General features: G+C 42.9%; 1 protein-coding gene across 1 annotated transcript in view; it reads right to left on the bottom strand.

Moving 5' to 3' along the window:
- xkr6b (XK, Kell blood group complex subunit-related family, member 6b) overlaps positions 1–14,098 on the bottom strand; it is a 51,105-nt gene extending 37,007 nt beyond the window's left edge. Inside the window, exon 1 of the mRNA XM_044049844.1 lies at positions 12,734–14,098. Within this exon, the coding sequence (XP_043905779.1) occupies positions 12,734–13,296 (563 nt within the window). The 5' untranslated portion in view covers positions 13,297–14,098. The remainder of the gene's footprint in view (positions 1–12,733) is intronic.
- Between the last annotated feature and the right edge of the window lie 756 nt (positions 14,099–14,854).

The following is a 14,854-nucleotide window of genomic DNA, read 5'->3' as shown; positions in this document are numbered from 1 at the left end:
CAAATGACCGATGGAGGAGGAGATGTGGGAAATACGACGTAGTGAAGAAAGAGTAAAGAAAACATTGCTGCGTGTCTGAAAGACACTTGGTTTGTGGCGCTGCCTGAAGAGGGGATGATGTGGTGATGATGATGATGATGATGATGATGATGATGATGACCTCTGTACTGTGATCATCTCAGGACCCAGTTTGGCTTTCCTGGCTCACCGTGGTCACCTGGAGAAAGTGACCCAGCCACAGTCATGAGAACGAGCGGAAGGACACGCAAAGGACAAGAGGACTCAAAATGAAGCTGTCCTAAATATGAAAAAGGCCCTAAACACTATGTAGGTCAGATCAGATTTTATTACAGCCTAGCCTGTAAGTTTGTACGTTGCAAAATTCATTGAAAATTCAGATTTATTTATTTTTTTTAATGAAATGAATACTTAATTTTCAGCTGGCGGCAACAACTTACTGCCTCTTTCAGACACAAGTAAGCACTTAACTGATAAAAGCTGTTATTAGCAAAACCACCAAATATGAATGGAAATCCTTCTCTTAATGCCACCCAATTAAATCCAAAGAACAAAAGCTAATCATTACAATCACACACGCAATTTCTATTACGTTACGTAATTGGGGTCACTTGTAACCACCTTATCTGTGATGTGAAAACAGATTTCTGAGAGCGTGCCCGTGAGACTATAGCTCTCTCGCCATCACAGTGTCTCAGTGTGTGTAACAGCTCGCTAAGCAGGGTATCACCACCACCACCACATGAGAATGAGGAGAGGCGGCCGTGAAAGCCCTGAAAGAGAGAAACTGTGAGAAAGACAGAACTAACGGAGCTGCTCAATTATTTATGAGCCGAGATTGTCTGTTTATCAAACTGATGCCTGGAGCATCAGCCGTGATTAGACTCAAACAATGGCGGTCTTCAACAACGCAGATTTCTCTGTGTTCGGTTGATGCTACCCACTCTGTGTGTGTGTGTGTGTGTGTGTGTTGCCCCATTTCCACTGGCCAAAACCTATTCAATACTAAGTTGAATTGGATTTTTGACCAATGAGAATGTGTAAAACCCTTTTGACACGTTTGCTCACGCACACTTTGCATTAACGTAATTACGCGGCGGTACAACAATTACAGTAGTTTCTGAAAGCTCAAGTAATCACGTGTGGTTATTACAGTGATTTCACTTGAATTAGCCGGTGAATCAGCGTCTTTGTCACCAGAGAGGAGAGAGTTGAGATAATCGGTGGCCTGTTTTTGGACATTGAGATACAAAATCAGTACAGTTCTACGTAAAACGTTTTAATTTTATTCATTTAAAATTGTTAATGCACTATTTTAGGATTAAAATAAGCAAAAAAACATTTTGAGGCTTAGGTGTTGGACAGAGTCCTAAAGTGGACACTTGATTGACAGAGGGACGGAAGTAATAGATACAAAATAGTAGCCAGCGCCACATTGTCACTTGAGCTCCATCGTGCTTGTGTTATCTGCTCTGTTTCACGGGGCAGAACAACCACTGACGATGGGATTTTTAATCACCTTTTTTAATGGGGGCCTAGTGTGAAAGAGGCTTGAAGGGGCTGGAAAGAGCAGCTTGAAACAGCTGCGTGGCCAGCAGCCTCTTTTCGCCTAAAAAGCCGAGGCATGGCGCTTCACCAGAAGGGTGTAGTGTGTTGCAAAAGGTTCCGCGCTTCAAAAACATCTCGCGCTCTTCGGCGAAATGAAAAGGGACAGCTTCACAATGGAAACTACGCGACCCTTCGCTTGCAGCGCAGCCTTGGTTTGACGTAGCCGAGGCGTTCGTTCATATTGGACTTTCGCCGCGTCACCTGTTGAGTGTCGGCAGTTGAATAGAAAGTGACATTGTTTTGACTTGAGCTGAAAAGAGACTAACGGCTGATGAATGGAGCGGCATCGAGCCATCGCCGCGCTGCATTGTCACTTTGCTCACGTCGTGTGTGTGTTTGGAAATTAAGAAAAGTTCAACTTTCTAAATGTCAGTGTGACTGTACACCAATCAAATGTAAGGTTGTTTGTTCCTGACACTGCTCTGTTAACCTCTGATAGTGTGAGTGCAGCATAATAGCTCCACAGCGCTACATGGATGTCTATAAACATAAAACCCAGGAGTGACTTTATTTGGTTGGTGATATGGAATCTTTTCTTCTCGTTCCTTCAAATGTTGGACATAGCCGCTCCATTTTGTTGGGCGGTAGTTTGCAGCAAACACTTTCTTTCAAGTGCGGTCTTTTCACTTCAGAGTATAAATAGACCTGTGAAATAAATGCCGCACGTCCAAAGAAATGACATGTAGTCCGAGAGGAGAGCCATTAATCCACAGTTTGACTCGTAAACCCGGGTCCAACACTTTCCTGCAGGAATTAAATGTTTTGACAGGGAGAGGAAGCAGAAGTGTGAGGGTGCGGCCGAATGTGGGAAATCTGTAAATGGGATCTGGAGGGAGTAAGAGATGGGTGGTATGGCAGGATAAAGGAGGCAGGGTTTGGAGTTGTAATGGGGCAGGAGCCAGATGCTCTAGTTTCCTTGACAAAAATGGAGGTCAAACGCAACTTTATGAGGAAGGCAACACGGGCAGCAGAGAGGCACAGACATAAAGAGAAAAATGGAGGGGAGGGAGCTACGATCATGAGTTTAACTAGCGGTAAGGGACACAGCTTTTGAGCACACGCGGTGTAGAGAGGCTCTAACTATAGTAAATGAGAAGAGGATGAGACAGGACCGAGGAGCACACAGTGTGGTGTCTCCTTCCAAGATGGATGGAGGGGAATAAAAGGCTTATGAGGAGTCTCAGAACATTAATAGGCGTAAGTGATAGGGAGGGATAAAAATAAAAACATATGTTAACTTCGCAGGCAGGACAGATGGTAATGTGGTGGCTTGAGCTTATGAGGATCACTAATGGACAGAGAGCGCGTGTGGGGAGAACACATGATGACCGCAAATTGTACACCTGGGAGTGTGAGCCTCACCTATTTTCAACAGAAAAGCAGAAATAAATATATATATATATATTTGGTGGGAATAAAAGTACTGAAGCCAGGGAGTCCAGATGAAAAACAGCCTTTTGTACGCGAGTGTTCCAACTCACACTCGATGTCCTCTGGGCCCAGGTAATGATTTTCTCTGGAGTAGAATGTGCGGTGGAGTAATGTAGGAACATATACATCACGCGAGATGCACAAGTGAGTTTGTCGAAGTGGCAACAGGCATGGTTTAGAGCAGAATGGGAAGGAGAGATAGTCGTATATAGGGGCGGCTGAGAATTGAACCGATGCCACCAATGTAATTGCCGAACAGAACAAGACACACGCACACGCACAACACTGAACAAACAGCAGACATCAGAGTCAGTAAATCCTAAATCCTCACGAGCCAAGTTCCACAAGCATGCGGGCTACAACTGTAGCAAACAGATTGTAAACATGTTTGCATACAGACAGAAGCAAATAGGAAAAAATATTGGCAATTATGTTTCGAAACAAATTCAAAAGAGGAGACAGACTCATTTCTCTGTGCTTTCTTACCGTCATTAAAAGAACCTCCCTTCTTTGACTTCGCTGTTCCTTGTGTACACTCACATCCCTGTTGGTTCTTACTAAAGACATGAATTCACCTAAGATTCATTTTAAAATGAGACGCTCTGTGCAGTAACACATACCATGTACTATTATGAATATTCCGATTCAAGCAACTCAAAATCAACTCCAGTGTCGTTGCAGCCAGTGCATTGTGTAACCATGTAAATCACGGAACAGGACCAGATTTCTGCTTTAAAGATGCAGTGCATAACTTCTGGTGATTGTCGCCGTCGTTGAGGTTATTATTCTGCCTCTGTTTGGTCTTTGTGAACAGAAACAATGCAACCTCATTTGTATGCTGCCTGTCCCGCAATACTATCAGACCTGACGGAGGGAGCGTTTGTGTGTATACACCATCTGGTTGTATTTATATTTGAAAGTTACACACTGCAGTTTTATAGATGAAAGATTCGGTTTGTCGTTCACCTAATTCAGTTGTCTATATCCATGTGCAGCCAATCAATGATACACCTATTGTAAATGTAATAAATGAGCGCTTTAGCAGTCTAGTCTTTCTACTAGAAACCTGGAAGAGGTTGGATACCCTGCCCAGGGATACCCCAGCCCTTTTTTGAGGCCCCATTAATCACAGCAGACATGTTTTTTTAAGGAGGAATGCACTGTATGAGAAAAGATGGTGGGAGTAGATCATCGTCTATTGGCTGCACCAACTCTATCAAAAGTGCCTAAAGAAAGGAGAGGATATGGAAATATGTATTTAATATGTGGTAATTCTGCCACAGTGCGTGTTTCTGTGCGTCCATGAGTGAAAAGGGAATCTGGGATGGGAGACTACAAATAAGGAGATTTATTTAAAAAACAACAAAAAAAATAGCTAGCCTCTGCTCCCCTGAGGTGTGGAGAGTGCGTACACTTGTATGTGATGTGCATACTAATCTGTGTCTGGTAACCCATCTGCCCATGTGTTTAATATTCCTTTGTGTGTGTGTGTGTGTGTGTCTCTGAGAGACAGCAAGGATGCAACATCAGGGCCTGGAGGCTTCCACTACAAAATATTGTTTTGCTCCGCAGGCAGGCCTGATGTGGTTAAAGTAAGGATCATCACAGGCTCTTTATCCTCATTCATTCACCCTGCACTGAGCTTAAGAGCTCTCAGTAGTAACAGCAGGTGTCATCGCCTGTAGAAACGCAATCAGCTAAAGTGTTAGCTACTCATTTACTTAGGGTTTAACTCACCAACAAAGGTAAAGTCACCGAGAGCATTCTGCAAAAAAAAAAGAAAAGTTTTTTCTCTTTTTATGACACAGTTTGAGCAACCATCTGTCCATTTAGTGAGCAGCAACACACTTTGGATTTAAACAAAAACTGCAGGCTGAATCGCGCGTTTTCCAGCAACAACATCTAATTCAATAGCCCAGCTTGAACTCAAATCTGATGACACTTAACCAACATAGCGGTTGAATCCCTTTTTCCACGTCTCTTTTTTTCCTGCCACTCGAAAAAGCGAGGCACTTAATTCGCCGCCATTTATGGCTTTCTGTCTCTTTACCCCCAGCTGCGATAGGTTCCCAGAAAAAAAGCTGGCTCTTCTTGCATCCTGCTCCTCTGTCACATAATTGGGGGTTTTCTTGGAGCGCTGACTTTAAAAGGTTTGTTCCCCCGTTATCAGCGCTAATGAGAAAATGAGTAGTGTTGCACTGTTGTTTTCCAGCAAGGGAAGATTAATGTGCTTCCTGTAAATAACACAAACAGATGTAAACCTTAATAAAGACGTGCGTTTCCCCTGTCTGTGTGCTCTTTTCATCTTTTATTATTTGTAAACAATATAACACCAAATTACATTATATGTTTTCATGTTCTTTTTACACCGATGGAGAACAACTGGGTTATAAAGAAACTCTCAGATTTATTTGTTCTGCCAGCAAACTGGAAGAGCAGCCAACTTGGACCCAGACGTCTCTCAGTTCCCTCCAAAAAACACTTGGTTGCTTTCACTGTGAAGGGAACAATATGGTTTCATCTTTTTATCATTTTAAACTCTCAATAGATAATTATATGGATTGTCACCAATTTGCCCCAAGCTTTCATTCTTTTCCTGCTTTCAACCCCTCAGCTGTTTTACTTGAGCGGGCAGCGAGTTGAATTGTATCATCTCTAAGTCTCACTCCGTTGCATGTACAAACATTTTTTGGCAACCACAAGCAGCCCAGCCAGCCAAGAGGCGCTTTTGTAGACTACTTCCCAGTCTGTATTAATATTTACTAGGCTAGAAAACAGAGGTACATGTCAGCCATGCGAGGCAGAGGCTTCATGTTAGTCAATGGTGAGAGCCGACTCTTGCTCTGGATTAAAGAGTAATCCAAGCGTGGGATTTGTAGTGTTCAAAGCCCTTTGGCTCCTGCAGAACTGGAGATTTCCTTCATAACAAGATGGACGTAGTTTCAGTAATACAACCACAGCCACTAAAATAATTTCTAAAAAATGATCAGAAGTACATCTGTTTACCAGCTTGTTAACCCTGTGCTGCAGGTGCACCCATGGTAATTTGCCGTGGGAATAATACACCACTCCTTATATGGACATCCTGGGGATGTGTGTTTATAGAGCACATATTCAGGCTTTACAAAATGTGTATTTGAGTCAACGTTATGATTCATTTTATATTACATTTTTAGTAGTGATATAAAGTAGCAAAAAGAACTGTGACGTATTTCCAAATGTCACAAATGAAATCTGATTTTGAGTACTTTTTGCTCAGGTGTGTTTATACAGTTGGTGAATTATTATTTTTTTTCATCAGATTGTCTAGGTTGTGCTGAAAAAAAGGATATAACACGCACTATATTGCACATTCTTATAGCCTCTGTATATATACTGTACGTTTCAACATAGTAATGGAAAAAAAAACAGCCAAAATGCTCTGTGTTCTAAGGGTTAAAAGCTTTCTGTGTGGTCTCATTTGAACTTTAAACATTTGAAACTGGACAGTCTGATTTTGATGGCATCCTTCCACTGAACCCGGCTGATTTGTAGACTTAAACAGTCACTAAAACAACCTACACACTTCTTATGGAGTCAATGTGAGGATAACATCTAGTAAATACTCTACTCGTTTTGGTGGACATGGATGTCATGGATTTCATTTCACCATTGGAAACATCAGCTGAATACAGCTGTCTTCACTATCTTCACATCAAGTGTTTTTTAGAAAAAGATGCACATCTTTGAGATATCATCTTGTTTGTGGTTAGGACGCCGTGCAGCACAGTGTTGTATTTGCTTGTAGGCCTATGTGACACCTATGAGGACTATGAGAACAAATAAATCAATATGTGCTCTCGTGCTTTCATACTCTATAACACTCTGTGAGTTTAAGGTTATGGACAGAATGAATTCAAAGCAATGCCAAGAAAAAGCATTAAAACCTCCAGGTCAGACTTTCAGCACTGGACAGCTCCCATTAAGAGGAGGGTATGGGAAGTGATTTCAGGAGCGAGAGGTCCGCAGTTGTGTTAAGCACTATGTATCCGGACAGATATTGACCATCTTTCAAATAATTTTTCAAGTCTCTGTTGACATGACTTTAAACATAAAGGAAAATTGGACAAAATATAAGACTGAGTGGCACAGATTTCTGTAAAAGTGGTCGAAATTAGCTTTCCCACAGCAGAGAGCAGATTTAAAATGCATCATCAATAATAGTTAAAAAAGACTAAATGAATATGGAAATCTGAGGCTACGTGAGATGGGGATTATGGGAAGGCATGCTGCGCTTCCTCACTTATGGCCATCAAAAATGCTGTATCCTATATTTTTACATTTCCTTAGCAGCATGTCACTAAGGTTATTATTATTTTTTTAACAATGAAACTTCCTTAGAAGCCACATAAGACATTTTTGCTCTACAGAGAGCCAAAGTCAGTTAGTAGAGATTTTGATAATCAGTTGAGATGACTAGTGATGGATCATGTGGCGTCAGTGATGAGTTAAGTTGAAAGATTTTATTGAAGACAGCTCAGGTCCAAGAAGAACTGAGACAATGACATCTGAACAGTGAGACATAGAGTGTCCCTCAAAGTATATAATATTTTAACCACATTGATGTAATAAATATGTGTGGCTGTGAAAAGAAAGCAACCTTTTTTTTTTTAATTCTGAGACACATGAGAGAATATATGGGCTCACAGAAGAGACAGTTGTCCAATAACATGCATATTTGCTGATTAGGTGGTTTATGCCCTGCATTTCGCCCCATGTCAGCTGACCTCCATGACCGTGGAGGAGAAAGTGGCAGAAATGAGTGAGTGAGAAGAGAAAGAGGTTATATAAATGCTCACTCTTCACTAGAGAATGTATGTATTATACAATATTTTAAGCCAACTACGAGAAATTAAAAAGGCAGAAGAGGACACTGCTCCATCCAGTTCTGCTGGGATTTGTGAACAACAAAGCTTATTAAACTTTCTACATGGCTTTCCTCCGAGAGAGGCGATGGATACAGTTCCTTCGCAGTCAGATGCTAATTTGGGGCTTACACTGATTAAGCTGTCAACCGCATTGCCAAGAAACCTCAGTGTATGTATGATCCACCGTGTGCCGGAGCGCATGTGGAGCGGAATCTCGAAAAAGCTTAAGGAGACACCGAACGGCAACGCCGCCGATTCACAGGGAGGGAGGACATGAAAGAGCTGTGGGGAGACAGTGACATAGTAGATGTTCCCATGGAAAGAGGAAATCCTCGACAACTGACAGCGAGGTAACTGCAAAACAAGCTCAGAGACTCTGTCGTCAGCCTTTCAGGTGCACACAGCACAGAGAGAGACAACAGATAATTGAAAGTAGAAGTGGATATAGAAGTGACTAATGAGACATGATGATGTTTTTGACTCCTGTCAGCTCTTCGACTGTTTTTCCACATATTAATGAAGGCACACATATCACACACTGATTCTGTAGTATCTCATTAAGGATGCCAGGAAAGCTGCTGCATCCTCAGTCATGAAGAATTGCCACTATTTTTTTTTTAATCTGATAAAATACAACAACTTAATAATTACAAATGATACATAAAATCGCTCGTTCTTTAATGAACTTTTATTGAACTTATGATCTGTGTCTTCGATCTCCACTGTGTCTGCATTACGGTGCACTTAAAATAATAAAACTTGAATCATAAAAAGTACACAAACAGGTCTTTATAGAACTGTCAAATGACATTTTAGTGACTTGGCATAAAAAAAAAAAGTGTAAAGATGTGATTGCTTAAATAAAAACTGGTCAACACTTATTAAAAGATTAATCAATCGCCTGATTAACCCGTCTACCTTGATACTTATTCCCCAAAGGGAAATCTTAACTGAGCAGAGTCTTAAATGACTGTTTCGCCCGAGAATATATTAAAATGTAAAAACATATGCTTGCTATTGGAAGGCTGTCCCCTCACGGTGGCTAATAATCTCCATATCAAGTTGTAGCCCTGTGGGTCCGAGGCTGTGAACTCTCGCTTAGCTGACAAGAACAGCTTTTGACCCTCAACCCAGAACCAGCAGCCGAGCGGATCGTGTCCGTGGGGAGAAAGTGGCCTGACAATGATCCCTCACCCAGAGCTTCGTGCTGCCACAACATGTTCGCCATATCACATTACGTTTCTTATAAGAGTGGCTCTTCTTTTTATTTAAATTAGGTTTTGTTTTATAAAGGGTCGACTTTTCCTGCCTCTAAATCCTATTGTCCCTTAAGAGTGTATCACTGTGGGTAGAAAGAAAAGTCCTGCTGTATCCTTCAAAATAACAATCGTATAGTCTGAAACCACAAAAGGCAAATCACCTTCAATTTCACCAAAGCACCACTGAAGCATCAAGGCAAGCTCGCTTAAATAACAACACTATTTTGAAATCGACATCACAATTTAAAAGAGTTAAGAAATTCTAAAGGCTGCAATTTAGTCATTCTATTTTTGAGTGGTCTCTGCTCAATACCAATTAACTCTTTAACAACTAAGCTTCAAAATGTCCGTCTGGACTTTCTGCTTTTTATTTTATTTTAACCCTAAAAGGGCCAGAAAATGTCCTATGAGTAAGCACTTTTGCCCATTTTTCCAGAATAACTTTAAATATCTGGCAGTTATTTACAATTTACTGTACTTAAAAATAGTGTATGAACAAATTAATTAATTAAAATGAAGAAAAACAAAAAGTTTTATTTCAAAAACAGCTCAGTAGTTGTACATGAACACTAGATTCTGCGTGTTAAAACATATTTCAGGCGAAAAACAATGGAAACGACAGTATGTACAGGCGTTTTTCCAACTCTCTCCTCTCTGGTGACAAAGATGCTGATTTGGTTGGTTAGTGATGCATAGTCTGTGTTATGCTCAGTGTTAAAGGGTTAAAAAGCGGCATACAATATAAATGTAAGATACATGTATCTTTAAGTTCTCATCCATCTTGCTTTAAATCAATAACTGTAAATATTGAACTCAAGGTTGTCTTAAAAAAAATGACCACTTACCAATTAGATGTTTTAACCATAACCAAAAGTCTTTAATCAGTCCGTATCCATACTTATCATTATAAAATGTCAGGTCATGAAAGATTATGTTTTGCTTCTGGGTGAATGTTGAAGAAACCAGTTCACAGTGGTTTTCAAACTTCTTTCAGGACAGAAAACAAGAAACACAGACACATGCAAAACATCTGAAGTTGAAAACAATAAGTGTGTTTGTATAGGAAACCTTTCTTATATTGATATTGAATAAAAAGATTGGTTTTGATTCATTGCCCCCACTTCATGTGTTACACAGACTAACAAATGCTGTATACGCTTGAATCCATATGTCAGCACTATGGTAGACATAACGTACACGATGCATACATGAAACCTGTCAGACATGACTGAACATCTGCTGTACCAGTTTTATGTTTGTTCAGTGGTGTATGAGTATCTTCAGACACTCTCGACTCAAAGGTCTACTTATAATCCCTGTGACTTCAGTGCTGCCTCTTCTACACATATGAAACTACAGTGATGCAAATAAACTTGAGCCAGTGCAACTGCAGCTGTAATCAATACAGCAGCCGTCAGGTGTGGCTCCAAAAACAGAGACGAGGAAAGCACAGGTCGTTGTCTCGTCTTGGGAAAGCCCATTTTGACAGATGCTGCAACAGCGTGAGCTATGTTACGTCACTTAAAGGCCGTGTAAAGCAAAGGCAAACATTCTCCTCCTCACTCATTATGTTAGTAAATGTGTACTTGCCGTGTGCGCATGAACAAAAATGACAACTGTGGAGTAAGGAATGAAAAACAGTTTCTCCTTGTCTCAATGACAAAGCGAAGCAATTGATGGTACAACTCCTCCTCAAAAGCTGTACCAATATAAAAACCCTCAGTGCTACCAGTGCCTTTATGTTTATATCCTGTAAAAACACTCATGGGCGGCAATGTTGATGGACTTTGGTCCCCACTAAAACATGAAAGAGTGTGTGTGTTTGGCGCCTCCAGTGGACATGACCCCGACGTATCGGACATATTCAAATTTGGAAAGTTGGTTAGTGACAGATTTAAAAAACATGGGAGACCACAGAAACAACGAACGATACAGATAAGACACAGGACCACATGTCAAACGATTTCAGGGAGGAGATTCCAGGGATCTCACAGAAACGCGCGTGATTTAACGTGACTTCAGAAAATAAACAGTCATAGACGCGGATTGTCAGCGTGGTACGCAACATCCGCTTTTTGTGGGGTTCTGTGCACGTCCACGTATACTATGAAATCAGGAAGACTCTAATGTGTTTGATGACGTTAAATTGTGTCCGTTAACCCCTCACACTACAGGATAATTTGGCCGGATAATCTGTTCAAATCAGGTATCCTCGATTGTCGGAAGAGCCCAATCTAATTATCCTCTAGTGTGGGACAGACTTTACATGGTCTTTGAACACACAAGAGTGGTTCATGAAAGGAAACTCTGGCTACATCACCATGTTCCTTTGTGCCACTGAGTTTCACTTCGGGTTTACTCTGATCAAGCACTATACGGCATGATAGTTCTCATACACAGTCAATCTGTGTGATGGGAAGCAAACTGTGTTGTCAGGCACAAACGATGTTACACAATCTTTGGCCAGTCTCAGCCTGTGTTGCACAAAAGAACACACACACAACAAACGTCGCCTGGAAGCCGGGATGAGAGGATGTGACCACTTCCACTGACTCTCTCAGTGTTTGCTGCTGTACATTTTACAGTCTGTGACAGTCCTCTCACAGCAGCCGTCATGCCTTACTTTTTTCCCATTAAATGCCAGCCACTGCGTCTGTCTGCACCAAAAAAAAAAAAAAAGAAAAGAAAAAAAGAAAAACAATTCGCTGCTCAGAAGCGCTGACTGAACAGTCTGAGCCGTTGGATAGATGAGCTGCGCGCGCGCGCGCCATGTGCACCATCTCTACTACAAACGCAGCCACTACATGACACATTCACATCAGATTGCGCACAGATAACCGTGCTACACATCCAGCCGTTCGCCCGCTCCCCCGACGCATCAGTTTGAACATGACCAATGGCCGAAAGGCAGATTTGGGCTCTAAACACGTCGAGCGTCGCAGAGGAATCGATGACATCATGTCTGTGGGGAGGAAGATGTAGTTTTGTGAGGCGTGAAAACAGATGTCCGTGTGGCCTCCGTAGTTGCAGAGTTGGGAGTATTTTGACTGCGGGGAGGGAGAGGAGGTGAATCGAGGAGACAGGAGTGTGCGCCACACACACACACACACGAAACACAACCTGTCCCTCTTTGAACGAGTAGCCCTCTTCCCTCACCACACAAGCGCAATGGCGCACTGTGATGAAACAATTACAGCTGTGGCTTTTCTGTTTCAGCTGTTGTGCTTTTAATGTGGACAACGCAGCAATGTGTTGTGCGCTGCTTCACTGCCATAATTACACGAATGCATGTGATAAATCATTGTAAATGTATGGACTGTGGTGTGCAGTGGGCAGTCTCACGGAGGGGGTGAGGAGGGAGCTGATTTTCACCCCGGTCATGTTCACACCAGCAGGTTATACCAGGTGACAGCCAAGAGGAGGCGAAGGAGTTGTGAATGGATGAGCGGAGTGGCTTTTGATTGGTTTCACTGTTTTCCTTCAAAAGGATAAACTTTGAGTTGGTCTTACCTCCACACTTGTCCCATCTGAAAGATGTGTATGACGGTCTGCCAGACCCAGACAGAGAGGCGACAGCACCTGTCTCTCTGGAGACAGGCTGTAGCTCTGCGACTGCTCAGCCCCTCCACGGAGCCCAGCCCGCCCCCAGTGTAATCCTGCACAAACCACCTGAAGCTCAGGATCTGGACCAGGACCGAGGGCACCAGCACGAAGAACAGGGTCAGGCCTGACCACAGGAAGTCCTGCTTGTGGTAATAGTCGATGGCCAGCCACAAATCGGTCCCCACGTCCCAGAAGAAGACCAGCAGTGCCAAGATGATCCAGAGACAGTCCAGCCAGAGGCGCTCCTCCTGCGGTGGCCGCGCCGCATCTCTCCCCTTCCCCTTCCCCCGGAGGTAATGCAGGCAGGCGCTCCGGCAACCCCAGTAGCACGACGAGGTGTTGCAGCAGTGGCAGATGTGGAATGAGCTACCGTTCCGATCATCGTCCTCCCCGGTCCCCACCACCTCGTCCAGGTTGTGCAGCTGGGCGAAACCGGTGACGACCCCGCGACCATCGGATTTCGCTGCCATCTTTCCCTCTGATGTTCCCACCTCCTCCGGCTTCCGGGGTTCGTGACGACACTTCCCTGGCACCTGTTTTGCACCCCAAATGTTGGAGCCATCTAAATGCTGGGTGTCAGCGCGTGGCCGTGGATCACTCTGTTCCCGCACGGCGCGCCAGTGGCGCCACGGACGCACCACATCTTTTCTCGCTTTCCCTCCACTGCAGACCTGTTCTCACCTGGTGACAGTGATCTAATCTACAGGTTCACTCTGTTCAGTATTGACCTTGTGCGTCCAAATGTGGTGGACCAGGTTTTTACCTGTGCATAAGAGTCCGTCGTCGTCAGCTGTCTCCCCTCTCTGCAGCTCTGCTCCAGCTGCAAGCTGTGTGCCATGAGCAGACCGTCCCTCCACTGTCCCACACCGATGCAATTCACCCCCCTCGCTACTACCTCTCCCCAGTGCTCGCTCTCTCTCACACACACACAGAAACACACACACACACACACACTCCTCTCACATACACACTCACCGATTCTCCCTCTTAACTTGGTTGCCATCTAGTGTCTCGTTTTGAAGCCCCCAACACAGAGAGGACCCCATGATGTAACGCAACATATGTCTCTTCACCATGAAAGAAAATTCAGTGCTGTTTGAACATTTGCATCAGAGAGGAAATGTGAGCATAAAACAAAAGCATCTTGCAAAGTTTTCCTATTGCTAAAGTTTATACCTGACCTTCCTGTGCCTTTTATTTTGTTTATTTATCTCCAGATGTACTGTAACTACTTTTAAATAGGCGTAAATTATATTTATCCCATCAACAAAATCAGACTTATCAGGTACAGTGTGTAGGATCTGGCAATGTTCCTACAACCCCAGGGTTGTCCTACCTTTCCTTGTTTCTGTCTCTCTCTGCATGCATATGTGTGTTAAGGTGGATCTTGGAAGCTGATTGGTGGCCTGATCATCCCAACTGCAATGGACCTCCCTTGCACCACCCACAGTCAGACTGCCAGCAGACAATTAGCACTTGTTTTTAATAAACCTTTAAAATGGTTTGTTTAATGTGCAGCTGATGGTGGTTTCTTGGGAGGTTCATGTTGCGGTCAGGTTTTCCCCTCTAGGCCTAGTGGTAACAACGTCGACTGGTGAAGCTGCACGTTGCGACTCATCTAATAGTACCCTTCCCTTCTAAGCATGTACCTATATTATACACACTATAGGCTCTAGTTATCATTAAAACGCCAAGGTTTGTCCATTAAAAACATGGTTTTCCAACATGTAGAGAAGAAGAAATCATAAATTCAGTGGATTGTACACAGTAAATCTAATCTTAATCTTACAAACTGGACCTTTTAACAGACTATAAAAACTTGCCATATGTTTGGAGCAAGGTTATGATGTATAGGCTACTGTATGTTAATGTGCGTATATATGACAAATCCTATAAGAGAGCTTGTGACAGATAGATAAAGTTGACTGTTGAGAATGAAGAGGGTGTATGTTGCAAGTTCACACAAACACTGGACAACGTCTACACACCCCAACGTCCAGTAAAATGTATCCGTAGGGGAATCTATAG

The sequence above is a fragment of the Solea senegalensis genome, linkage group LG17, assembly GCF_019176455.1.
Source record: "Solea senegalensis isolate Sse05_10M linkage group LG17, IFAPA_SoseM_1, whole genome shotgun sequence".
In the NCBI taxonomy this organism is placed as follows: domain Eukaryota; kingdom Metazoa; phylum Chordata; class Actinopteri; order Pleuronectiformes; family Soleidae; genus Solea; species Solea senegalensis.
Note: the sequence above shows the minus strand (reverse complement) of the source record. Positions and strands in the feature narration are given on the sequence as shown.